The 26367-nt window shown below is 42.7% G+C and overlaps 1 protein-coding gene across 1 annotated transcript in view; it reads left to right on the forward strand.

Moving 5' to 3' along the window:
* The window catches only part of LOC102375132 (nuclear pore complex protein Nup214), a 51835-nt gene that overhangs the window by 5334 nt on the left and 20134 nt on the right, over window positions 1-26367 (forward strand). Inside the window, 18 exon segments of the mRNA XM_025204950.1 lie at window positions 263-424; window positions 1572-2025; window positions 3302-3480; window positions 4423-4514; window positions 5064-5153; window positions 5525-5674; window positions 5813-5971; window positions 7413-7516; window positions 8071-8253; window positions 8872-8957; window positions 9065-9148; window positions 11232-11477; window positions 11814-11975; window positions 13481-13589; window positions 20284-20359; window positions 21078-21183; window positions 23998-24103; window positions 26052-26119. Of these exon segments, the coding sequence (XP_025060735.1) occupies window positions 263-424; window positions 1572-2025; window positions 3302-3480; window positions 4423-4514; window positions 5064-5153; window positions 5525-5674; window positions 5813-5971; window positions 7413-7516; window positions 8071-8253; window positions 8872-8957; window positions 9065-9148; window positions 11232-11477; window positions 11814-11975; window positions 13481-13589; window positions 20284-20359; window positions 21078-21183; window positions 23998-24103; window positions 26052-26119 (2616 nt within the window).

Consider the following 26367-nt stretch of genomic DNA (forward strand, 5'->3'; position numbering starts at 1 on the left):
TGTCTTTCCTGTCCTTCAAGGTCTATGAATCTGTGAAAGGCTTAAAGTCAAGAATAGGAAAGAGGAAGTGAAGTGAAAGGGGGCATTTTGGGGGCAAATGGAGCAGACAAGTACAGGGAGAGAGGCAGGAATATATTCAGCCTATGGGTAGAAAAAAGTGGCCAGTGTTTGAGATGTGAGAGAGGAAGTTGCGGTGGTGACATCAGTGGCAACACAAACAGATGAGTGTAGAAGTGTCATTATCGTGTGTGATCTTCTGCAGGTGATGAGAAGACACTTGCGCCAGCTCCTGTTCTGATCTTGCTGTCCACGGATGGAGTGCTCTGCCCATTCTATATGATTAATCAAAACCCAGGTATCAGATCACTCATCGTGACCCCGGAGCCTCTGTCAATAGAAGGGGAGAGAGCATCAAAGTCGGCAGGTGGGTACCCATGTTTTGGGGAGAGCTTTTTGTTTTCATTTGTGGGTCTGTGACAAACCTGGGCATGAAGCTCACTCAGCTTCCACTGGCTATGTGAGTTTATGTAACATCATTCGTTGTGAATGTCCCCCAGAAGGTTTCATGGCATGTACACCTGAAATGCAATTTACCTTCTAAATGCAGGACAACAGGCCTGGCACATAGCAAATCAACTCCTTGAACCGCTATCCATCAAGGAAGCACCTTGTACTTCCAGGGGTCCAAGGCACTATTGGACTAGGTGACATACAAAGACTCCTTTCCCAATGTGTGTGGGCTTTTCCCTGTGTTATATCTACCTGGGGCCACAGCACAGGCAGTAATATTTGGCTTGTGATCCAAAGACTTGTTTAAGCAACAGGTTTCTGTCAAACTGCAGCAATAACGTTAGAAAGTTGGTGGGAAGTAAATGGTTTTAATAGGCATGCGAGTATGTCTCACCATATCAGATATAAACTCAGTGACTCCCTTTGCTGCTATGGGCAAAGTAATCAGCTGTTTGTTCTGCATTCCAGCATATGTGGAGTGCTGCTCCACTACAAAGCTATACTTCCTTCAAGTCTACAGTTCTGCTTCACCCTCTCATTGGGCACTTTGTCTGGCTCCAGCCCTGGCTGGCCTGTGCGCTTGACAGGCTGCTGTATTGGAGATGGGCTGGACCACATCACAACTGATAGAGAAATAGGGAAGCCTTTTCACTAGAAATTCCCAAGCCCTTAAGTAAGATTTGACTCGGGGAAATTGTAGCATTGATTGAGTCTCAAACTTCTTGAGCTTCAGGAGTGGGTTAGACAGACACTTAACTTGGATGGTTTAGTTAGGGATGATCCTGCCTTTAGCTGGGGCTGGACTAGATAACCTTGTGAGGTCCCTTCCAGCCCTACTTTACTGTAATCCTGTTATTCTTGCATTTAGTATCTCAGTTCTTTGGATTTGTGGGTTGTAAAACCCTACTTCATCTTCCCCCTTCTTCCACACGTTGACAGTATTCAGAGTGCCAGGGCATTTTATTGTCTACATGGAACAATATTTGGGCAGGAAGCATTGCAAGCCGTGTGAGATGGAACATTAACCGTGTTTCTCCCTGCCCCGATTTATGTTTCTCCAGGAAGCACTGCCACCACCCCGACCACCTCTCCTACTTCAAAGCTGGAAGCCACACCAGCTATTGCTTCTGCTTCCTTGGCCTCAACTCTGCCTCCTGCAGGTGGTGCACCTGCCACCTTTTCCTTCACCCCTTCCACAGTAAAGGCATCTGGCTCAACATCAGGGGATCCCCCACCATATCCCTTTGCATCAGATGTGTCCAAGCAAGCCCCGGGTGCCGGTTTCACTGGAGCAGCTGCATTCTCTTTCTCGTCCGCTTCTTCCAAAGCTTCCACAACTCCTTCCCTCTCTGCAGGCCCCATGGCCACTTCTGCTGCCTCCTTCTCTTTTGGTTCTACAAATTTTAAACCGACTACAGAGAGCTCACCTGTGCCACCACTGTCTGCTGCACCCATTGGACAGAAGCCATGTTTTACCCCTTCAGCTTCTACTGTTAAAGTAAACCTCAATGAGAAGTAAGTATAGTTTGAACATATCAGATGCTGGCCAGGCATTTTTCAATCAGTGTGAGAAATGGTGGTTGCTAAGGTGGTGTAGCCATTTCAGCTTTTTAAGAGGGGTAAATGTTATCATGGCCTACGTAATTCTTTTGCTCTGAGCCCACCTACAATCATGTCAGTGAATAACTGGTATTTTTTGAAGCAGATACTTATTTACTGGGGCCTGTGCCTGAGGCCTTCAAACTCATTTCACACAGGCATTTGTTAGATAACCCACTTCTGGCCACTATCCATCTGAACAGCGTACAGGTCATTGCTGTAAACATTACTGCTGATGCCTATCCTTGCATCCATCTCTTGACTGTAATTCCCTTAACTAATTGTGTTTTCAAAGGAAGGGACTGAAAAATTAAGGGAAATGTTAACTAAATCTGGGGTCCAGAGAGCCATTTTACAGAAATTTCCAAGGGTTCTAGGAATAATTTTTAAATTAGGAATTTCCCCTCTTTTAAGATCTCCTGTTATAGCTGTTGATGCTTGTTCAATTTTAAAAGTAAATTGAGCTGTCCATTCCTGTATCAGCTGAATATTCATCTCGCCGACCCTGAGAGTCCTAGTATTTGATGCTAAATGGCAGTTCCTGTTGTCTTGCAGCATTTGGCCTTTAAAAGAGACAGCTGTTACACATTTCAGTATTCACTGTAGTGCTTCGCTTAATATGTACCGAAGCTATGATAGGACTGGTTGTATTGCAGCACCCCAAATAATTAGAGGCAAGGAATGATTCTCAGAGATGAACAGTTCCTTGATGAAATGCTGACCTCTTCTCACAACTGGCAGTTCTAGGGGGAAATATTTCCATATAGGTCTGTTCTGGCAACTGGTGCAGGGACAGCCAGGTGCTGGATATGATCACTGTGCTACAGCAAGCAGCACAGTAACGTTCCTCCTTCATGACGTTCTTGGTTGGTTCCCATTATTATAGGAGCTGTGAGACCCTATGGGCAAAAGCCCTTAACTTCCAGCAGTCCCAGCATACTAGTGCTGAGTTCCTGTCCTCTGAAACTACTCCCTGCTCATTCTGCTGTGGAGTCCCGTCCATATTCCTTTAAGTTTTCTATCTATCTTTACCCTAACAACTAGGATTGTACTCGCTATCTGGGCATGGAGTTTCATTACTTATCCGAAAGATAGGCAACTGTTTCCTCTAGATATTAGCACTTCCTCTTGGCTGTAGAAAAAGAAGTTGGGGCCAATTGCAAGTGCTAAAATATTTTATGTTCTCTTCTAGGTTCACTGCCGTAGATATGTCTACTCCTACTAGCAGCAGCAGTCACAACAGCTCTGCAGTGTTTTCATTCTCCACCTCAAAGCCTATTTCTTCAGGAGGCCCTGGAAGCCAAACTGCACCCCTGCCAGTCTGTACCCCTGCCCCTCCACTGAAGGCTTCAACCCCTGCATCTACAACAAGTATGACCTAACATGCAGTTTAAGGGCCTAAAGCTGTCCCCATTTTTAGCATATTTCTACCTTGCTAGGTATAAAGTGAGCCTGGGAGGTTTTCTCTGTGCTGCCTTAAGCTGATGAAACTGTGCTGCAGTGCTTGGATTCCCACGACCTTCAGCCTCTGCAGACTAGATGGCATTAGGCACAGTGCACAGTCATTGGAAAGGTTTCCCCTCTGCACCTTTTGTTTGCCACAGTACAAACTCTCCATTGATTTGTGTAATAGTTAGCTTCAGAGAGAAATTGTTGCACATCACACATTCCCAAAATACTTCTGATCTTGTCAGTGAGTTGATTTATGACCTTTTCTCTCTAGTGGTAAAAGAGATCACAAATGAAAATGAAGCAAATCTAATCCTATTTATAAGTGAACGTTACCCCACTTTTCAGATCAGTTTGTGACCAGTTGGTTTTGGTCATGTGCATCCCAGGTTTGAAATGAGAATGATAGGTCAGTCTTGGGAGACAGCCTATTCTAATGGTGTCCCAGAACTGGAATGAGGAGTGTTGCATGCCAGTATTGAGTAGCATTAATGGCAGAGCAGTAGGGGGAAAAAGAGTACTAGAGCAGCATCTGTTTGCCTTGGAGCCAGTTCAGCCATTCCTGTCAGTTGCACTTTCATAAGGGTCAAAATTCACTTAAACTCCCCCATAAAGAAAAGTTATTATGGAAATTGGGGAATAGGCTTTCAGGAACCAGCTGGCTGAAGTCCAACAGCAGGTGTACTGAATGAGGGCTGCAAAATCTCACTGACTTGATGTGGACACTGTTGAATGCATGTGAGGGCACAGTCTAAACCCTCTAATCGACTTCTTTCTTTTATATCCCAAAATGGTCTTGTCTCACTCCACTTTGAGCCCTGTATGTGTTTGTTTATAGCTGATGTTTCTTCTCTTAAAATCTAGTGGCACGCCCTGCTCAGAACACACCTCCAGCTTCTATGCTACAGAAGGCCGCTAAGATCACCCCTTTTGCAACAAAATCAAGCTCCAATCAGGTAGAGAGAACTCGAGCAGATTTTACAGGGGCTGAAAACTGTCTCTAACTTCTGACCTGCTGTAGTCTTAAACTGAACTAGTGCTGTTAAGTCAGCAAATGTTCAAAGGTAAAAACAACGAGCTGCAAGGGCTAGAGTTGTTTTATGTATTTTTGGAAAGTTGGAAACCTGATACAGGTTTGGTGCCTGCTGTCATGAACAGAGGTAGAAAATTATGCGTAGTTCTGTGTGAGCTGGTAATCAGCTTTCTCATATGAATGGATCCTTGAAGCCACTGAACTGCCTGAATTATTTAAGGGTCTTAAAAATATATTGAATTAAAGGGGTAATGGAGGGGGATGCATTAGGATTGTTCCTGATTTTGAAAGGCCTGCTCAGAAGAGTTGAGAGTTAAATCTTGGCAGCACAGCATTGAACTAAGTAATGAATACTTGCATTTGGCAGAGTAATCCCATAGGGCAGTTTGTGTCTGATTGCTAGCAGCAAGCATTTGTTGGCATTAAGGGTTTCCATTTTAATAGGTCTTCATTCTCACCACTTTGCTTTCAGGGCAAGTCAGTTCTGCCCAGCACTGGGTTGGAGAAACAGGTTCACCAATGGAAGGAATCAGATCCGGTCATTGCAGGAATCAGAGAGGAGGTGAGATCTTCAAGGCGTTTTTTCTGCTTTCTAAAAAGATGGATTAATTGTCATGTGGTCACTCTTCAATATATCCATTTCCCAGTGGTGTCCTTCAGTAAATTAGAAATCTTACCATTATACTCTGAACCAGTTCTGTACATATTGTCTATCTGCCTGTTATGGTTGCTTTAACAAAGCATTATTTATATTGTGAACCCAGAGTTGTCTTTTCCTCTGCAAGGAAATGCAGGAGGCCTACTTCCATTGTCTGCAAAGTGCCATGAACTTAGGACTGTATAGGAATATTAGTTGGCAACAGAGCTATGACATTGGTTTCACATCACATTATGTCACAACTACTGAACATTCTTTACCCTGTGATTCTATAGATTGCACATTTCCAGAAAGAGTTAGATGAGCTGAAAGCACGAACCTCCAAAGCCTGTTTTCAGGTGGGTACGGAGGAGGAGAAGAAGATGCTGAGGATAGAGTCTGATGATCTTCACACCTTTCTCCTAGAGATCAGAGAGACAACAGAGGTAACTTCTAGTATGTCTGAATGTAGTGTGTCCGGGTGTGTAGGAGGGGCAGGCAGCCATTGGAGATGCCTGTACTTGTGGCAATGAAGGCATTAAGAGATGAACCAGATCTCAACCAAAAACTTTCGCTATTCACAGTCCCTTCATGGAGATGTCAGTATGCTGAAGACGAGCCTGTTGGAGGGATTTGCAGGAACAGAAGAGGCTAAAGAACAGAATGAGCGCAATCGTAGTTCTGGATATTTACATTTGCTCTATAAGAAACCCTTGGACCCTAAGAGTGAAGCACAGCTTCAGGTATAAAGCACGTTTGCTGGCGTTTAAAATGAAATGAGACTGTTGAGACTTGTGTAGTACCCAGAAGCTTGGTTCCGCTACACTAATGTTGCCTCAGCCTAGTACAGTGAATAAAAGTGTTAACGGTGTCTCTTGAACCCTTGGAAAACATGACACTCCTGAAATTCCCTTGTAGTACTCACTGTTCCCATTTTGCATGGAGAAACCAAGGAGCTGTAGAAGTTGAAGTGCCTTACCCAAGATCAGAGATGGGAATAAACTTCCTGCCTCCCCAGGACCCTACTCTAAACACTGATGTTTGCTCAGGGGGTTGAAGTTGCAGGTATATTCTTTGGCAAGCGTGGATTTGTTGTTCCAACGCTCTGTAAAAGCTTCTCCTTAGAATTATTTTTATCGTTAGCAAGTGCTTTGCCGAACAATTTGATTTATTGTGCCTTACAAAATAGTGGTTAATTTCATGGCTGGCAGAGCAGAACACTAAATGGTGTTCTGAATGCAAGATTACAATGGAAAATTCCCAAGAATTCATAGATGCTCTAAAGAGATGAAAGAATCTAGGGTTAGGGGTGTGTGGTATTATATTCCCTCAGGCAACATAAAATAAGCATGCCCCTAAAACTGAAATGTGTAAGTGGTGCTTGGTTTCTTTGACATGATAGGGTTCCCGCAGGGAGTCCTCTGAAGACACAAGTGAAGATGTTTTTTTTATTACAGAACTAATTGCAGGTTTGTGCTACTAAAAAAGAATACTGTAAGCATTGCTGACACAGCACGTCAGAGTTCAAGACTGTCCTGTTTCAGATTTCTTTTAAAGGGAAGATGTCCATCTTCCTCAATCACGTTACTGCATATCTGTACAGAGTCTTTGTACTGAGTGCCCCATTTTTACCTGGTGTTCATTGGCAGTTTTGGACCTGTTGGAATCCTACTTAGCACCAAGAAATAAATACCTATTCTAAGTATATTAATTCACATGCTACTTTAGTGGCACATCCTTCTTCAGATGTGCTACTCAAATTCCCCTGGGTGTTGTGTATTAATTCACTGCCCAACTTGTGTAGTAAGTGTTTCTCTCTCATAAAGCTTTATTTCTCTGTTGCTTCTCAGAATAGTGTGCATGACTTAAACCCAGGTTATTCCTCCCTTTAAAGAGCCTAAGGCACTGACTTTAAAAGAGGAACATGGGGCGGCATGGTGGAGGGGAAGAGAAACATGAAGACTGGGACCAAGACAGGAATTTTCTGGAAGGCAAATGAGGGGCAGGGCTGATGACTGAAATAAATTATCATTGTATCAGGTTCTGCCCCTGTAGAGAGAAGTGACTAGATGAGGTTATGTGCTCCCTGGCTTGATTTCAGTTAGCTTAAAGGGTCCTCACTTGGCTTCACGGAAGCTGAGCCTCCAAAGAGAAATGGAAAGATGACTTTGCTTTGCTCAATAGGAAATTCGGCACCTACACCAATACGTGAAGTTTGCTGTTCAGGATGTGAATGACGTTCTTGATTTTGAGTGGGACCGGCATCTGGAAGAGAAGAGGAAACAAAAGTGAGTGACTGAAGTTAGGATAGAATATGAGTCTGTTTCTAAGGAGTGCCTGAATGAGTTGAGCATCTGACACTAACTGGACAGAGGGGACCTTATTCTCAGTGCTCCAGAGCCTTTTTGAAGGGTTTGCTAACACTCAAATGCGGTGCATTCATAATGAAACTAACATGAGTCAAAGCCCAAATTTGGATTATTCAGTGGTGGCTTTGAGAGATGCCTTTCAGCAAATCCCTGCAAGTTCCACCAACACAAATGCCTGTAAAACAAGCTTTGTCCATGCTGAACAAACCCTTTAGTAGTTGGTAATGAAGCCCTTTTCTTAAACACATATGCAGTGAAGGAGCAGATTGAGTAATATTGACGGATACCACAGAGATTACATCTCTAATCTGCTCTGCCTTGGTGTGTGTACCAAAGTACCCTTTTGGGTGGTCAGGTCCACCTAAGTTTATAGATGAAGTCAATGGTTTGGGGGTTGGGGAAGTGCTTGCAGCCAGGCTAAGTATCCAGTGGCCTCCCACTCTAATCTGTGTTTTTGTTCTTTATGTTTCAAGGCGCCTGGTAGTTCCTGAGCGCGAGACTTTGTTTAACACTCTTGCAAACCATCGTGAAATAATCAACCAGCAGAGGAAGAGGCTCAATCACCTGGTGGACAGTCTGCAGCAGCTTCGCCTGTACAACCAGACATCTCAGTGGCATGTCCCCAGTGACACTTCTTCTCATAGTAGCGCTCAAAGGTGTGTCAGAAAAAAAAAATAGGGCAGTTTTTGAGTTGAGGCTCTTCCCATAGTGCTGTAGAAAGGTATTTGTCCAAGGAAGAGTGCCCTTTAGAGCCATAGCATCTGAGGATAGAGATGTTATGTGTTGGGAGTTGGGAACAACCACAAGAATGGACTGTGGTTGTGAACGTTCTTGTTCTGTTCCTAAGCAATACAGGTGTTCTTCATAATGGCTTGAAAATTATTCTTCCTTAATTTGCAACAACCTAATTATTGTATATTGGATTCTCTGAAAGATATGTGCTTGCTATAGTGTAAACATTGCAAAGACATGGACTCCCACATGCTTTACCATTGTCCTGAAGACAGCAGTTGTATATTCCTTGGGATTGGAGGTGGTGTTCTTTGTGAGTAAGGTTTTGTTGCTTGCGTTTAAATAGTACATAGCATCTGGAGAATGCCCTGTGGTATGCACTCTTTTTTATGATGTTGTAGTCTCTTCACATGAGTTAGTCAGTTATGGTCTTCTCCATAACCCCATGGTCTTTTTTCTTCCTATACAGCTATTTGGGTAGAGCAGCATATGGCTCCTCTTCCTGCCATGCATGTTTGTTTCACTGTTGTGCCTTATTTCAGTTCTGACAGTGACCTTGAGAGCTTGCGAAATGCCTTGATGAAAACGACCTTGGAATCGCATGTCAAGCCCCTTCCGAAAGTACCTGGTAATTGTTCTGCCCCTTCCCCCTATGCATGTGTTAAACATGACTTGTGACTGGCTTTCCCACGGTACTCTGGAGGATAGTGACTTTTTTCCCCCCTGTTTTTCTAGCTAAATTGTCCCCAGTGAAACAGGCGCAGCTGAGGAATTTCCTAGCCAAAAGGAAGACTCCTCCTGTGAGATCCACAGCTCCAGGTAAATATGTGATGCAGTAGGTATCTGAAGTACTTGCGTCTTTCCAGGAACTGTTAGGATTGTGCTGTGTCTACAACAAAAATAGATTCCTAAACATAGCTCTTTTAGTCTTCACTCTCTCTCTCCTAGTCCCCACCTTTTTTTGAAAATGTGGGGGGCTTCTGTCAAACTAGTTTCTGACTGGAAGCTTCCTTTTCCTGCACAGATGGAACAAATGGAACTATTTCAATTGGGCCACCTTATTGTCATTCACAGGTGTACTGCTTACTTAGAAACCTGACTTTCAAATGGAGAAGTAGGAATCAGGACTTGCATTGTATTAGCGCCTAGAAGTTTCTGTCATAGGCTCCTGCCTCTCATCATGCTACACACTGTATGCCTCAGGCTCCCCAGAAATATGGTCCCCATTGCATGTTGCTTACAATGTTGTAGGAAGGTCATCATTGTGCAGTGCATCAAAATGCAGCTCTGTCTCCTCTCTCATCCTCTGACTGCATTTGTCAGTAAGATGCATTCAAGCTGAATGTCTAGTTTCTTACTGACTGAGCTTTCCAGCTTGAAATCCAGGTTCAGAATAACTTTCTAATAGATATGTTAAACCAAGCTCCTCTTTTATTTGTGTTACCTGACGTCATCCCAGAGTATCTGGTGTGAACATTTCTGATTCAAGCACCACTTGTTACGTGCTCTGAAGTAACAAGTCAGCGTACATCTTGCAGATTAAATGGTAGCAGACCTTTTCCATATAATAGCAACAAAGCAGGTGACTACAGGCACAGCACTTTCTCTGCTTTTGTGATCCTCCTGCCACAGCCTCCCTATCTGCACTGCGGCTCTGCAGCCTGAACAGTCTCATGGCGCAAACACACAGCAGGGAAGGTGTCATTTGAACAAAAGCCTGCAAGTGAGAATTGCTGTCACCTTCATTTTAAACCTGAGAAACTGGAACTTTTTCTCCTTCCTTTCTAACAAATAGGCATGTTGTTTGTCCCAGAATACACCCTAAAAAAGGTTTGCCAGATAAGATGTACTAACAGTTTATCCTAGGACATCGCAAAGTGCATCTGAATGGTTATCTCAGGACTGCATCATTGAATCAATGGCAGAAAAGCAGCAGTACATTCAGCTGCTTACTAACTCCTGATTAGAAGGGTGATATGTGTACATGCCAATCCTGGGGTATTTCTATTCTGGAACAGACATAGGCACAACTTGTCCAGGGACAAATGCGACTTCTGTACCTACCTATAGAGATTTTCCAGGATCTCTTGGCCCAATCCCTATTCAGTTACTAGTCAAATCAAGTAGTATGCATCTGGTGTCACTCACCGCTATAAAGAAAAATTTTGCCCACTGCATGTTGGCAGGGAAGGAATAGTAGAGATGTGGGGTCCTAATTTGCACACTAATAAACCATTTCAAATGAAGTAGGCTGAATTGCAAGGCAGTAGGGGCAGTTGGTCAAACAGTTGTCTATCAGAGCTGCAGAGGTTGGCTATACAGCATCTGTGGGTCAGAACAGTGGCTCTTATAGCACTGGAATGCCTTGGAATATTACCAGCTCAGATCTTGAGGCCAGTTCAAGAACTATATCACATTATTTGGACATCTTTGACATCCAGGCTTCTAAGGGTGGAATCCTAAAGGCCCTAAACATCTTGGAAGTGAGTGGTTTGAATTATACTGTTAGCTTCCTCCACTTATAGGAGGTGTGAGGATTCTTCCTCATGCCATAATTAATGTCTATCCTTTACCTACTAACCTTTCCTTTGATGGTACATTGTCCAACATCATGCTTGTACTTGTTCCTTTCATGATCAATGTCCATCTAGATGTATGAGTATAATGATAAAACAAGTCTTTATTTTTGGAAGGGAATGGGTTGAGAAGTTGCACATTAGCTCCATGTGGCATCTGGCACCCTAGTTGGGAAGCCAAATCCTTTGAACTTAAAGCAGACTTTTACTTTCATAATCAACATTAATTCAGTATAAACAGAGAGACTCTTTCCTAGCCACTGAGAGTAGGTTGTGCCTCTTCTGTCTTTGACTGACAAAATAATGTTGCTCTTCCAACACTGCAGCTAGTCTCTCCCGGTCAGCCTTCCTGTCGACGAGGTTCTACGAAGATTTAGATGAAATCAGTTCAACGTCCTCCATTTCCCAGTCACTGGAGAATGAGGATTCACCAGTTCTGGAGCAGGAAGAGGAAGTTGCTCCACTCCAGGTCTCACGGCACGCGCCTGTGGTCCGTACTGCCTCCATCCAGCCTGGCCTGCTGACACAGTCTCCACCATTGGGTAAACCACAACTCTCCATGGGCACTTTAAGTGAGTAGAGTTTGCAGTGGTTTTGCCTTTCTTATTTGATCTTTCTGATGCCTTTAACCTCTGTAGTGTCTGTCATAACTTCAAGTTGTGACTAAAAGGGTGTGTAGTGTCATAGTTCACATTGCCAAGCCTCCAAGGGCAGTTACAAATGCAGAAAGGTCAATCTTTGGAACTTGGGCTTAATATTATTGAAGTAATGTGAACATTTGTTTGTACTTTACCTACCACAGGATCCTTTAAATCAAGATTGAGAAACATTACCTTAATTTATATGCATTGGTTGAACAGCAGGAGGATTTTGGTGAACTCTTAACTTTTTTTTTTTTTTTTTTTTAGTGCCCATGTCTTCAACCAAAATCATTCCACCAGGGGCAGATAGTACAATGCTTGCAACAAAGACTGTGAAACATGGGGCCCCCACTCCCACCGTTACCGTTCCTGCACCACAAGCAGCTGCTGCTGCAGCACTAAGAAGGCAGATGGAAAACCAGAATCCAGGTACAAATACAGCTTGGTTGACCCAAGTCTGTGTGTTCTGTGTTATACACATGCAGTTTAGTGAATGTGTATTTAGTAGTAACATAATGCTGTGAAGGATCAGAAACCATTGACCCTGCCTTGAGCCAAGTCTGGCACAGATGGGATTCACCCAGTGCTGCTGTATCATTTTTCCTTCTCTGTTTAATGACTTACCAGAACAAAATGCAAGAAAAATTCCCACCCAAAACTACCCATTTTTCATCTATACAGGTACAAGAGTTGCTGACCGCATGTCTTCATGTCTTCAAAGAATAATGTTATGTATATATGATATATAGAGGCCCCAGAAGTTCCTGGCATTTAAACCCTGCACAGCTAAGAAGTCATAGAGTTATATATTTAAAAAAAAAATCCCAAGGATTGATATAGAGTAAAAGCAGAGATGCAGTTTGCCAGCTCTGCACTCTAAATTACATAATAAATATGACTGCTTGATGGGTAGGTTAGTCCTTGGATGGGCTAGTAAGATTTTGGATTTTTTTAAGAGAAACTCCCTATGTTTTGGCTCTCAGTGGAGAAGCTGACTAAGCTGTTCTTCTAAGTTAATAGGAGAACGTAAAGGAGTGGGGAGATGCACATGCTAGAGAAGTGCATTAGAAATGTCAGTTTTTGCGTTACCTATGTATCCCTCATCATAGGCTAAGGGAAGTTATATTAAATATGACTGTCTCTAAATCTAACAAGGAAAAACATTAACTCCCAGTTTACTGGATTTAATTATCTGAAGAGTTGTATAATTTAAAGTACTGTACTGCATTTTTATAGAACAGTTATCTTAAGTACAATACAGTAGGATATGTGATAGTACCTGCCAAAAGTACCAGTTTAATCCATGGAACTAAGAGTATGGATGCTACAGTTTTGCACACAAATAAACAGAACACAAGTTTGCCAGGCCAAAATGGTAGTCATTCATAACCAACAGGTACTTCTGTATACCATTTTGGCGGGTAATTTAGGTACCTACAGTTGCTTTTTGTATAGACTGTTTTTCTGCTCTGAAACCTTTGAGGGGAAGGTTCAAAGAGAAAGAGTGGTTATTGGACTTCCAGGGGCGAAACAGCCAAACTTCTGAACTGTAGTAAGGAGATCTGTCAAGTATTGATAACCATTATTCATACTTCTCCATCATCAGTGCCCTCCCTATGTAGCCATTCAAATCCTTCTACATATCATAGCTGTGCTAACTGTAAATCTCTATTTTGTAGTCGGCAGTAAATTATTCAGATCACACTGGTGCTCTAGCCCCAGGTTTCCTAGGAGTTCCTGTCTAGGTTGGCAGTTCCATTGTAGCTAGTGCAATGCAAGCTGCTTTTCCTGTTGTTCTAGGTGTGTTAACAATTAGACTGTTTGTTCTAGATGGAGCTTAGTTGAGAAGCTGCTCCTCTCCTTACCTGTACATACCATGCACAAAGTGAAGACTTCACCTCATGTGTGGGATTCATCTTTGTTCTTTCTTAAAGCGGTGAGCACTTCCCTGACTGAATCAACGCTGAAGAATGTCCCTCAGGTGGTGAATGTGCGGGAACTGAAGAACAGCGCCTCAACACCCGCTGTTTCGGCAGTAATTGGGTACGTGAATGCTTCCCCTTCTTTAAATTTTTAAAATCTCTTCCCTTAAATAGCCCTTGCAGCAAGGCACATCTGTCCGTAGGGGGCAGTAGTACTGTTCTGTATAATCTGATGAACCTGTTACTGCAGTTGTCTTTGGGGGAGTTATGAAGAAATGAGTAGCTGCATGGTATTAGCAGTCCTCCCCTTGTAGGGGAGAAGTGGCAGGTGTCATCTTCCCCAAGTTATTCAAGGATATTCTACAGGATTTATCTAACCAAAGGAAAGCCCTTGGTTCTGGTTTAGAGTCTAATCATCTGGGCCACTCTTGACTTCATTCTTCAGCCCTGTGTTTTGGTATAAATAAAATCTATGCTAGTCCAGCCCTGCTCTTCTGGGGTTCCAGGTCTTATCCTTTAATTGCTACTGCACTTTTGTATCCTAATATCTAACTGGCAAACTTGAAATTTTGGCATGTGGTCTCCTTTTCCCATTTGCTAATATTTATGTATACGTCCACTTCTTCTGTGTAAGGAAAACACCTCTTTGCCAATGAACTATGAGTCTCTCTGAGCTGTCCAGCTGTTTTGTTTATTGCCTCTTCTGCGACTAAAATCATCTGCTCTTTAGCATACCTCTCCAGGCTTAGTCCCCTGAGTTGCTGTCCTTCAGGATTAATTTTGCTCTCCAGTTTCTCTGGCGACTTGTTTCATTGGAATATATTAACAGTAGACTCGCTCTCCATTTCCCTGGGGTTAAATATTCTCTAGAGGCAGACCTCTCCAGAAATGTTAGCTGCCTTCCTCAATAGAAGACCCCAAACGTGTGCTGCCTGTATTTAATTTACAGTGTCAAGCAGCCCTAACGTTCCTGTGCATTTAAGCGAAACTGTTGGCCTTCCTATTTTTCAAATCCCCCAGACAGCAGCCGACTCAGCTCATTCCATAGATTTCTGTCTTATCGCTAGGCTCTGTCACCAGCTGCAAACCTGGTTCTTCCTTTTGTCTTGGTAATGACCTTGAAGCCCTCATGTGCTGATCACTTAAACAAGAGAATGTGCGTTTTTAAAAATAAATAAAGAGGTGGGGAGGAGAGAATGACTGGCACTGGGGATCATAGGATATTTGTGTCATGGAAAAAGACAGTATGGGATAGGAGAAGCTCACCAAATGCATCCAGTTAAGTCCTGTGGAATTGCAGATGTTTTGTCTCAGTTGTCCATGTCCCCGCCATGCTGTTATCTTTGCACTGTTTCTGTTTACTGCATTGATCGTGCGTTCCCTTCACTGCTAAGGAGCAGGAAGCAGGATTCCATGGAAACGGTTCATCATCATGCTAGGGTGGAAGGAATCTTAAAATGGTGTTGCACATCAGCTGTTGCTGAACTTCCTCAAGGAGTTAAACCACAGAATTTGCATGTTAGTCTGGAGGGGGTTCAGAAGTTCTTTAGCATTTTGCTTCCCCAAAAGCAGAGAAACGAGTTTCTCTGAAGCTGCACTTTCAAGACTCTATAGACCACCAAATAGCAGTGCCAAAAACTTCTGCCAACAGTCTTCTTGGGAGAGGTTGGAGAAATGACCTGTTTATAAGTTCTTAACTTGGTAACATATGAAATTAATTTAACTAAATCTCTTGCCTCGGTGAACATCTCCCTCATCACTCCACAGCCATGTTGGGAGGCCCCTATTTGTGCCAAACAAGTGAGACTTGCCTTAGATGAGCATTAGCTTGTATTTGAACGATATAACTACCTTGGCTTTAAATAGTTTTACTTCTGTAGTGTCGATTTGTTATTTATAATTCATGAGGTGCCCTATCGTCTTGTGTATCAACAGCTTTTACAGCTTTATCGTATAACTGACCTCATAAAAACGTACCGGCTAAAAATTCTATCAAATGTGATCAGCCTGACAGGCTGGCATTAAATAAAGAGCATTCATGCAGCAAAGTCAACTCATCAGTTTTCACTACTTCAGGCATCCTGCTTTGTGCCACGACGGCGCACACTCCGGATTGTTAAGCAGTAATACTTTCCAGTCCTTATCAGCTGTTCAATTGCCTGTGGTTAAATAAGCTGGTGATCTCAATACAGTTCTTGGAACTGTGTTTTACTAGAGGAGGGGAGGGGAAACCTCCCTCCACATTTGGAACCTAATTGCCTTTAATTAGTCTTAAATTAGCTTGAGAATTGTATTCTCTAGTTAGAGGGGTGGACCAGGCGTGAAGCACTGTTGCAGGACAATGTTGTGGGGTCTACAACTACTGCTACTTTTAATTTACTTACTCTTTGCTTTGCCTTCTTTCTGGCACCTTTATTTGTTGCACTAATACATATAAGACCAGAAATTACACCATTGTAACAAAACATCACTCATTTTTGTGATATTAAGATATTTTTTGTGGGAATATTGACACAGAAGTGTGCAAGATCAGTTATATGCGGATGACATATTTACAACTTTCACTGTCCTGTCAAAGTAACTGAAAGCCTCGTTACAGAAGAGTCAGTATCTTCCATGATATCTGGAGGTAATGTGACAGAATGGCAAAATAGAGGATTGAGATCTTCCAGGTGTAGATGTTCTTTGGCTGAAACTGGGTACAAAAAGCTTCTGGCGTACAGAAAGCAATAGCTGATCCATGTGATTTCCCTGTTTTTAATTTGAAACGTGACAGCAGCTTTCCACTTTGTGCTGGCATTCAGTGCAGCTCCAGCAGAAGCAGGAAGACTCAATTATCCTCTTAATTGATACATATTAGAACAAAGAACATTCAGCTGCACACAGAGGGGCTCTATCTTTATCACTAGGTTCTAGTCTCTTCCCAGAGTACTTGAAGAAGTTCTTGAAACCAGTGCCTTACAAAATGTATGCCTTACACTTGATAGCGGCTATTAAGTGTAACCGGAGTGCCTTCAGAAGATTGGTGGGCTTTAAGGCAAGTTTTTTTTGTGTGTGTGTCCTGGTATGACCCACTACTCACTAGCTTCTCTGTAACTAAGTTTGGAGACCTCGGGACAAGGGTGGTCTGTTTGCTTCTGTTGGCTGATGCTTTAAATGTTTTAATCAAAAGCCTCCAAAAAGCTTGTTTTAAAATTGTTGATCTATGGCTTCGTTAACATAATCACTTGTAGTAGGAGGGTAAGCATAATACAGGGGTCAGCAACATTTTTGGGCAGAGTGCCAAAAACACCCACAACTTCAACTTGTAAGGTGTTTGGTGTGCCAAGGGTGGATGACAGGAGAGCTACAAGGGGCCCAATCCATGCTGTTGCTGTGTAGCCCCGGTCCCTTCCCTGCCAGCCACCCAGAGGCACGTGTGCCAAGCAAAATGCCTTCAAGTGCCATACTCTGGTACCCGTGCTGGAAGTTTTCTACCCCTGACATAATACATTCAATACTCTGTGTTCATATGGAAGCAGGAGGAGAGAATCAGAAATACCCTTCAGGGTGGCAGTGAGAGAGGAGAGGAGTTTATAAACTCGAGTGGATAGCAATCAGTAGTTCCTCTCCTGTAAGCCTATATATATTTTTATTAAATTGGTGTGAACCAAAGAAGGTTGACATGAAAGTTCTGTGCTTGCAGTTGCAGCATTTGAATAGGTTAAAATCATCCAAATAACAGAAATAACTGGTTCAGAGATCTTGCTTCTGCTCTAAGTGTTATCTGCATCCACACTAAGTTGGAAAACAGTTTCATTCACCAGCTGTATCTGTGATTACAGGGAAATGTTTTCTGTAATGCTGCCTGCATAGGCCTCAGAAATCTTCTCCGCTGAAGTTTGTGTTGTGCTGGTAACAATAAGTTAGCAAGGCTACAATGCTGACTAATTTAAAAAAAAAGATTCAACCTTGGATTCTGCAGACATGACATTGGAAAAGTCCCAGGCAGCTGAGAGTTCTTCTTCGTCACTGGTATCTAAGAAATAACTCTCAGATCCGTTCCTAGAACTCGGGTACATGTGTACTAGAGTCCTTTTTTTCTAACAGGTTTTATGTAGGAAGGTCCTAGCAACTGTATATTTTGAGCTGTGCAATTGTTTCCCAGGATCATGGCAAACAAGTCTCCTGTTCTTCCCTTTGATGCTTCTCCAGTTGAACACCCTCTGAGTTGAATGTAAGCTGCTGCTCTAACCCTGTGCCTGGCTTTCTTGTAGCAGAGCTGCCATATGCTCCTAGTATACAGTAATCCCAGGCACTCCAGTGTTGGAAATGCCACAGGAGCTATTACTTGTCAGGACAAGCAATAATTCAGCTGGCAAAATACATGTCTGATGGTGTAGAACTGAGGTCAGCCAAGCCCTGGATATCTCTGAGTAGACTGCAGTGGACAGCAGACTTCAAAAGCATATCAGGCTATCATATGACAGCCAGCCCTTCTATAGAGTCACTGCTTTTATTGTAGAGCATCAAACCCACAGAAAATGGGGCTGCTACAACTTGGTTTGGGGAAGTAAGTGCAGGGGAGAAGACTAGAAGCATTTCCTCAAGCTCTCCTTCCATAGAAAAGCTTATTGGGAAAGGTGAACTTCCAATGAACTTACCCATGTAGTAACAAAATTCCTGAGATCTAGGTGGGATCTAGCTGATTAAATTCTAGCTTGGTGACCACAAAATATTTAGAAGTTGGGCATTTCTGCAGTGTCTGAAACAGCTATAATACAATTATCTGGTTATAATATATTTGTCTGATTTCTTTTGTAATGGGAGCACATTTGTCTTGCAACTCCTGTGAGCCAGCTTTGTGTCCCTAGGCAAGTCTTTAGTTCCCCCGTCTCACCTCGGCAATCAGCAGACCCTGACAGTCCCTGAACTTTATTTATTAATTTTTTCTTGTGAGGCTGGTCCTCCATGCTGCATGCAGAACATCCCAAGAGGAAAAGAGATTCCTGTTTCTCAAGGTAGCAGTCAGGTCTCCTGCACTTCAAGCAAATAGTGGAATCAAATCCTGGGGCTGGCTCATCTTACTGACTTGTATCAGAGACCTGATGCACTTAGTTCTCCGGCTGCTGCTGTTTATTGGCCCACTTATGATGTGGTCGAGTTCTTGTAAGGATTTGTGGCTTAGAGCTGGCAACAGAATCTAAGAGTCTCCAACAGAAATCGTCTGATCCTGCACTAGGTTCTTAACCTCTGTGCATTCGTTGTGAAATGGGTGAAATAGTTGCCTAGCTCCAACGTTGTCTTCAGCCTTAATTTTCACAAGTGCCTCTAGATCTTAGACAAGCACTAGCAGTTCATACTGTCACAACTGTAAGAGGAGGGAGAATTCAGGCACTGTCCTTTGTTTCTGTGCAAGCTTACATAACAGCTGAGTTTGTGATAGAAATGAAATGGACCTGATGAATGCATCATCCAGAGCTGGCGCTGTACGTGTCAGTCAAGTGGACATTACTGGAGTGCTTTTGGTCAGGTAAATTGATTGCCCGAGAGCTTTAAAATCATCGCTGTCAGGGGAAAGCATGCAGTTTCTGCTTGGGATCCTGTGCATTGTGTCAATGAAAGGCTAATGGATTCTGTTCTTGATGCACTGTTTCCAGCGAGGAGAACTCTCTGCTCAATCCATGGGTCACATGTAGCATGAGTTTCACCAAATATAGCCTTTGGGGATGGTACAGGCTCTTCCCCTTCATCAATAGAATCTGAAACCCAAGTAATATGTAGCACAGACTAGGTGGTGTCAGGAGCTGAAGATGAATCGCCTGAGACCCTGGGCACAGAGAGTCCTCTGCAGGATGATTCCATTTCCTTCCTTGCCTAGTTCTGGTTCAGCTTGGGGATGCCGGGCACCTTAACACGAAGCCGCAGCAGTGCTCTGCTTCATATTGCATCCATGGATGTGTGGGCGGTGGGCCCAAGAGGCCCTGCACACACTCATTTATGTTGCAATCAAGCCAGTATTAGAAATGCATGACACCAGCATGGTTGGGGATAAAAGAGCTTCCTATCTGACAGGCAAGCAGACGAGAGCTGAATCTTAAGACTGATAGTGCCCTGATGATTGGAGGAGACAGGCTAGTATTCGGGATATGAGGCCTTGTTGTAGCAGTGCAATGTGACAGTATACAAAAATATGGATCTAGTGTCCAGAGCATCTCAAAAAGCTGCACAGGTATGTCTGCTTACCCCGTTCCTCTTATCCCAAATGACTCTCAGGCACGGACAGGTTTTTGGAGTAGCATGAGCGTATTACAAATGATGTTAGCCACACCACAGTGCTGCTTCACTAATATTTGTACAGCATTTTGAAGACCTAAAGCACAAGGGACTTTTGTTTTGTTTTCTTTGTCTCCTTGTCTAGCACTTGGGACAGAAATGTGTGCATCCATTTCCAGACTCTGGGGTACATAAAGCTGCTTATACATGAAGCATAAAAATGTAATCCCCTTACCTGGTGATTCATCAATTCCCTGTTAAAAAAAGAAGGTTGACTTTACTCCTTTCTCTTCAGGAACATAAATGAGTGTGAAGGAGACTTTATCATTTAAGCCATGGGGTTTTAAACACCTTTGCAGCCCTCCTTTATTAAATGAAGCTGATTCATGTAAGAGGTTTATACCATGATCAGATTTGTTCATTTTGGTTTTGCTGGATTTATAGTTTTGCAAACTTGGCAATCACTATTATACTGGACTTCTCAAAGCTGGTTTTCTGGGAAGAGATCTATTTTGTATTAGCCAATCATTAAGTCTGTTCTTTGCTCCTTATTTTTTCAGATCGTCTGTTCCTCACTCTGCAGCCCAAGCAGTTCACCAGGTTTTGGCCACTGTTGCTACAAATCAAGCCAAGCAGGTATCTCCGATACTTACTTTTTTCCTTGTTAAGTGCTATGGCCTGGCAAATACCATCCTGCTTCTTGTTTCAGCTGCTGTTGAATAGATTGCCATACATTCCCTTTCCATACCCTCTGCCCTGCACACATTACAAACCACATCTTAATCACTGACCTTGGCTGAGTGATGCCAGACATATCTTTGTTGTGTCTTAATGTTTTTGATTTCATTTTGCTTTTGGAAATGTCTCGCAGGCCATGGCCTTACTGCAGATTCAGGGCTATAAGCAATAATAAAAAAAGATCATGTTAAGGAAAATCGAGAATGTAAAGTTAAAACCTTTCCTAATCGAGAATGTAGAGTTAAAACCTTTCCTAATGGGGGATTAGATGCTACACAAAGGTAGTGGCCCACATCCCAAAACCACTTAATTGTTAGTCTTTGTTCAGGAGAATTGGAATGGAAGGAAGAGGCTTGTATTGGGCTATGTGAGGGGTTCATTGGGTGAGTTGAATATCCAAGTTTGTAGTTATTTATGGGTTCATGGCTGGAATTGGAAGGAAGCTGCTGCTTGTTAAGAGAAGGTGAATAGGCAGCGTTGACAGGTGCTTTGGTCCACTTCCCCTTTTTTCATGAATATGTACTCTACCCCAAAATGCAATAAATTAACTTGAAAACTTTTCCATTCTGTACAGGGGTAACTATGTTTGCCTGGTGTTTGTGTTCTGCATTTTTAGGGGCCTCTAACAAGTTCACTTAAAGCACAATCTCCACCTGTGCCTGCCTCCATACCATGTGCTGCCCCCGTCACAGCTGGTCAGACACCTGGCAGCAAAATTTCAGGTCAGTGTTTTTTTCTGTTGAAATAAAATTGAGGGTCGGGTGTTCTGCCAGCCTTAGTAGCGCATTGTCCACAGATGGAAGAAATGATGCTGATTCCTCTTCTGTCAATTGATTCCTTACTGTTCCAACCTAGAGAGAATTTGAAAAGCCAGAAACTAAATAGGATTGTCACACAAAGCTAACCATATGCTTTTATGTGCTTTGTGTGCATGGGCACATCTAAAATTCTGCCGTGCAGCAGTTCCTCTTTCATTCTAGAACTGGATTGTGCATGTGCTTAATGTCTGACTTCAGCATTTCTCAGAGCTGTAACTGTTGGAAGCATCTGAAGTGAACATGGGTGTGTTCTTAAATCAACTTCAATGGGAGCCTCTTTCTTTTTTTTTTTTAAATACTGAGTTACTGGACTTTCATTGGAAAAAGACCTATAGAGTTCCTTGTGAAGGATTAACAGTAACTTTATCTGGTGTTAGTTTCTAACTTGGGGTATGCCTGTGTTGCAGAGCAGTGTAGTCTGGAAGCATCCCTTCCTAGCTTTAAACAAGCAAGCTTGGGTCCTGGCAGCAGCCTGTCTACTGCTGAGGTCCCTGACACCAGGACCGAACTGCAACTAGTATCTGAGCTAGCTCGGTTACCTCCATCCTATATCCTAGTTTGCATTGTAGGTGTGCACAGGTATCAACCTGAGTACCCCATATCAGGCAGTTGATGAAATGGCAACCAATTTTCAGTGTGACTACAGGCCTCCTTAAAGCAATACTGTTTCAGACCATTTTGACAGCTGATTAGTGATGCAAAATATTTCAGCAGTTACTCTAGCTCCTACAGCCATATGGAGTTTGCAGTTGCCAGTAAACCATTGATGTACAGTAGATGTTGTCTCCTTCAGAATGAAGATAAATGGCCATATATGAATTGGTGTCATTGTTACATGTTTAAAAGAGTGAAGAGGTTGTTGGCAGTAGACAGGTTGACATTTATCTCCCATAAAGGTTTCTCTTTCCCATAGAGTATCTAGGCTGAAAGAGGAACCTGGCAAATCACATGCATGTAATCTTCTGATGCCTAGAACCCGGTGTATATTGTTACAAAGGGAGAGGTGGCTATCTCTTTGCAAATGGCTTTAAAAGGTGTTGAATACACTTCAACGTGAATTAATCGCTGATCCAGTTGTCTGCACCATTGTTTTTCTGTGACTTCTGAGGTCTGCTCTCAGCTGTGATCAAAGGGATTATCAAATGTTTTCCCTCCAGGCTCTTTTGGCTTTTGTGTATTAGTTTGGAGATACTCTGGATACTATTAATCACTCTTGTTTTTCAGTGCACAGCAAACTTGTATCTAGAAATCTGTATTAACAGACTGGTGGAAGACTGTTGAAAAGTGGTATATATAGAAAGGGGTGGGTGCTGTAGAAAGAAGAAGTTACCGTTGAAAAGTTCCAATATGTAACTTGTCCCACTACCCTCCTGAACCCATATTGATTTCTGATATTTTCCATAGTAAATAACTGGGTGAAAGTGCAGTGTCTAGTTGCTGAAATGAGGCTGCAGTGGAGCTTTCTGTGGGAAGTGAGAGTTATGTCTCATGTTGTGCCAGACTAAAATATTGCTGTCCACCCTGCTGTTATTTCCAGGTGACTTCTCAGTAGTGACTCTAACCTCTGCCCTGCTTTGGTGGATTCAGAATGAGGACCTACCCTATTAAAAGAGCAGTTAAAATTGGTAGGGTGAAGGAAAGGGAGTTGAATCTAGGATAACTAAATGGCAAGAGCAAACCGTCTCTAAAAAAACAAATAAAAAAATATCAGTGTTAATTAGCCTCTTTGCCAGAGGGAGAGCACCTAATGCTCATCCCTTACTGCCATGGCCCAACGTAAATCACCTTACAGCATCAGTCAAGGCTCTTCAGTGTCACTTGCAGCCTAATTTCTGAATTGTGGCTCATTTTCCCTGCAGAAAAATTTGAACATGATGATATTTAAGGAAAACAGAGTTGTTTTACTTTGTGCAGTGAAACAAGAGAAAGAGAAAAAGGTTGGAGTTATCCCCGTCATATGCGGGTTAGATAACAGCTTTTGAACTGTGCGAGGGTCTCGGAAACTTCTCACAGGAGCGTCTGAGATCCATCACTCCATTAATACTCATGAAATATTCCCTTTAATCCTTAGACGTATGTTGCCTCTTAGAGAACAGTTTCAATGCGAGTAGGCAAGAATCCTATTTGACATAACAATAAAAGGAAAAGCCATCTCTTAAATTTTAGTTGGCTGAAAATGTCAGGGTTTGAATTTGAATGTTGGTTGTTATGGTGATGGTTTCAGGAGGGAGCACTGTCACGGATCTCTTGGTAGATGGCTTACCATCTTATGTTTATTACCTTATAAGAAAATGTGCCACTTAGCTGTGCTTTTAGTCAAACATGCATTATTGCCTTAATTTTGGGGGAATAATTCAAGTCATCGTCAGCCTTAAACTCATAACAGCAACACTTCCACATACAGCTATCAAGCCACACACAAGTGAAAAACAAAAACAGAAATGTGTTTCCTGAGGAAGTGACTTGAGAAAGCATTTTTCTTTTCTGCTCTGTTTGCAGCTTGGGAAATAAGCTGTTGTGCATGCTGGCGCGGGGGAGGGGGGAGCAGAGATATTTGAACTTCTCTTCTTTTTGACACTGCACCTGATCAATCAAATAAAATATGTAAGAGTTCCACTAAGCTCATCCCATGGCACAGAAAGGCCATGCTGGGGCATCTGTAAGGGAAATGATAAGGAACTGCTTTTGCATCTGCTGCTGTTTTTTTCCCTGCAACAGGGGCAGGGACTGTAAAACCAGCTGCGACTGTGACCACTTCTGCAGTGACATCCACTCCAGCCACGGCTGCCCAGTTTAACAAGACATTCTCATTCCCGTCTCTGGGGTTTGTATGAACTTTCTTAAGACACAATACCTTTTTATCTTTTTCAGTTTTATCAAACTATTGCAACACACATTTTCAGCGAACTGTGCAGCATTGAACAACAGCTGTTGCTGTTAGTTAACTAAAATATTTTCAGTTGGTATGTGTTTAACTGACCCTAATGGCTCCAGTCAAGGCTTATGTGATTTGTAGAGGCTGCATAAGCAAGTCCTGAAGGGTAGCAGGAATCTGGCACAACTTAGTGTTGCTTTGAACATTTTCCATTCTAAAATTCTCCAGGGAAAGCAGGTGAGGAATTGTGGGTGCACCTCTTTGAGGCCGTGGGTTGAGGGCACAGGAACTGTAGAGACTGGAAAGCATGTGCTATATTTTTAGGAAGTCCTTTAGGTCACAGTCCAGTGGTTTCAATCAAGACTAGATGTATTAATGCAGTTAAATGTTTAAATTGCCCTGCTGGTGCTCACAGAGTCTAGATTCACTCTGCCTAATAAATGTGGAACAGGGGCTGCTTTCCACTGTCTAGCTGTGTGCTCCTCCTTGGAGAGGTGCAGAACAATGCATACATTTCATCCTGCATGATGGGAGGTGCCTGCTTGGGCTTTTCTGGGAAGAAGATAAGGGAACAGAGTGAAGATGCCCTTCTCCATAGCCCTCTATCCAGCCAGATCAGAGAGGTGACCATGGAGCCTTTCCTAGCTACTAGGGCAAGAGCCATAAGAGAATGAGCCCGTCATTTCCTCACAGCTAGGAACTAAAGAGTAGAGGTCAGAGTTGAGGGCAAAGTGAGCTGGGCTAGCCCTTAGCTAGGTTTTTGTAGCCTTTGCTTATAGATTTAATTCTCCAGCAAGAGTTGGGTTAATTTTTCTGACCCTGGATATACAGCATGTTCGTGATGAGAGCTATGCACAGTGGTAGTCTGATGCACAGAAGCACCAATATTCCTAGCTAGGATTGGAAATATGGGCTGCATATTTCAACAGCATGAGTACCATATTGTGACTTGAAAAGTAATCCACTCACGGAGGTGACTAAAGAGTCCCAGTGCCATCTGGTGAGGTCTGTTACATAAGCAATAACGCAGAGAGAGGCATGGGTTGTAGTGAGATAAGAGCACATAGTCATGTTTTAACCTCTTCTCTGGAGTGTTTCAAGGGATGAGATTGGAAAAAAAACCTCTTTAAAACTTCCCTTTAAAAAAAAACAAAACAAAAAACTCCTTGTTTTAGGTAGCTACCCTACAAACACATTTGTTTATGAAGCAGGAAACTATAATGAAACCCAAAACTGCTGCCCAGTTGGTTTCAGCAACTTGGGGTGAAAGGCCAGAATTTCAGGCATCTCCATTATGCTTCATTCAGCATCTAAATAAAATGAGATTAAACTGTACTCCCAACAATTGTCGTCATAAAATAATATTACTGTGGAAATGGGCTGTGAAAAATAGACCCTTAATTTATAAAAACGTCATGGATCATGAATTCCTGGAACATTGGAGAGAGTATATAATTCTTGTGATTCATATATGCCTATCTTGATTTTTAAATGAAATGCCCTCACTTTTAAAGGTGTAACTGCTGCTGCCACCACTGGGCCAAGTGGGGCTTGAAGTACAGAGCTCTCCCTCTGTGGCTGAATGGAAGAGAGGAGTAGAAACTGGAGAGGAGATGTTCATAGGTGGAGCATGGTCAGAAGGGTTTTGAACTGTCTCTCTGCATCTTTACAATAGGCAGGGTAACAAATTGAAGCCGTTGTCCCTGCATGGCTCAGTTACTGCACAGAGGTATCTCCAGGTTTAGCTGAAATAGGTGAATGTGCATACACACAGAGCTTTGATTTTTGTACAACCCTGTGCTCGGAGCCATTGTCTGTATTAATCATGTGGAAGGAAGTTTTGACATTATGAACTAAAGTGCTTTTTCTTACCTTTTTTTCTCCTCTTTGTCCCTAGGGCTGGGTTTAATTTTGGTGCATCAACTGCAGCAGCATCAGCACCACCCATCCTGGCTGCCTCTCAAGGTGAGTTCTTTGAAGTGTGCAGATCACAACATATTTGCTGCTTCTCCAGTATGTGAACACTTACTCCTTTTCATGCCTATAGTTCTTCTGTTTTATGTTGCTTCTCTTCTATTATTAAAACTGCAGTAGCTGCAAGAATATTGTATTTCCATAGAATTGCTGGATTATACTATGTAATGCTTCAGAATCCAGGCCACCTGTCATTCAGTTTAAAAAAAAAAAGTGAAATATTTGGTGCCAAGAACATC

The sequence above is a fragment of the Alligator sinensis genome, unplaced genomic scaffold (genome assembly GCF_000455745.1).
Source record: "Alligator sinensis unplaced genomic scaffold, ASM45574v1 scaffold388_2, whole genome shotgun sequence".
Classification (NCBI taxonomy): domain Eukaryota; kingdom Metazoa; phylum Chordata; order Crocodylia; family Alligatoridae; genus Alligator; species Alligator sinensis.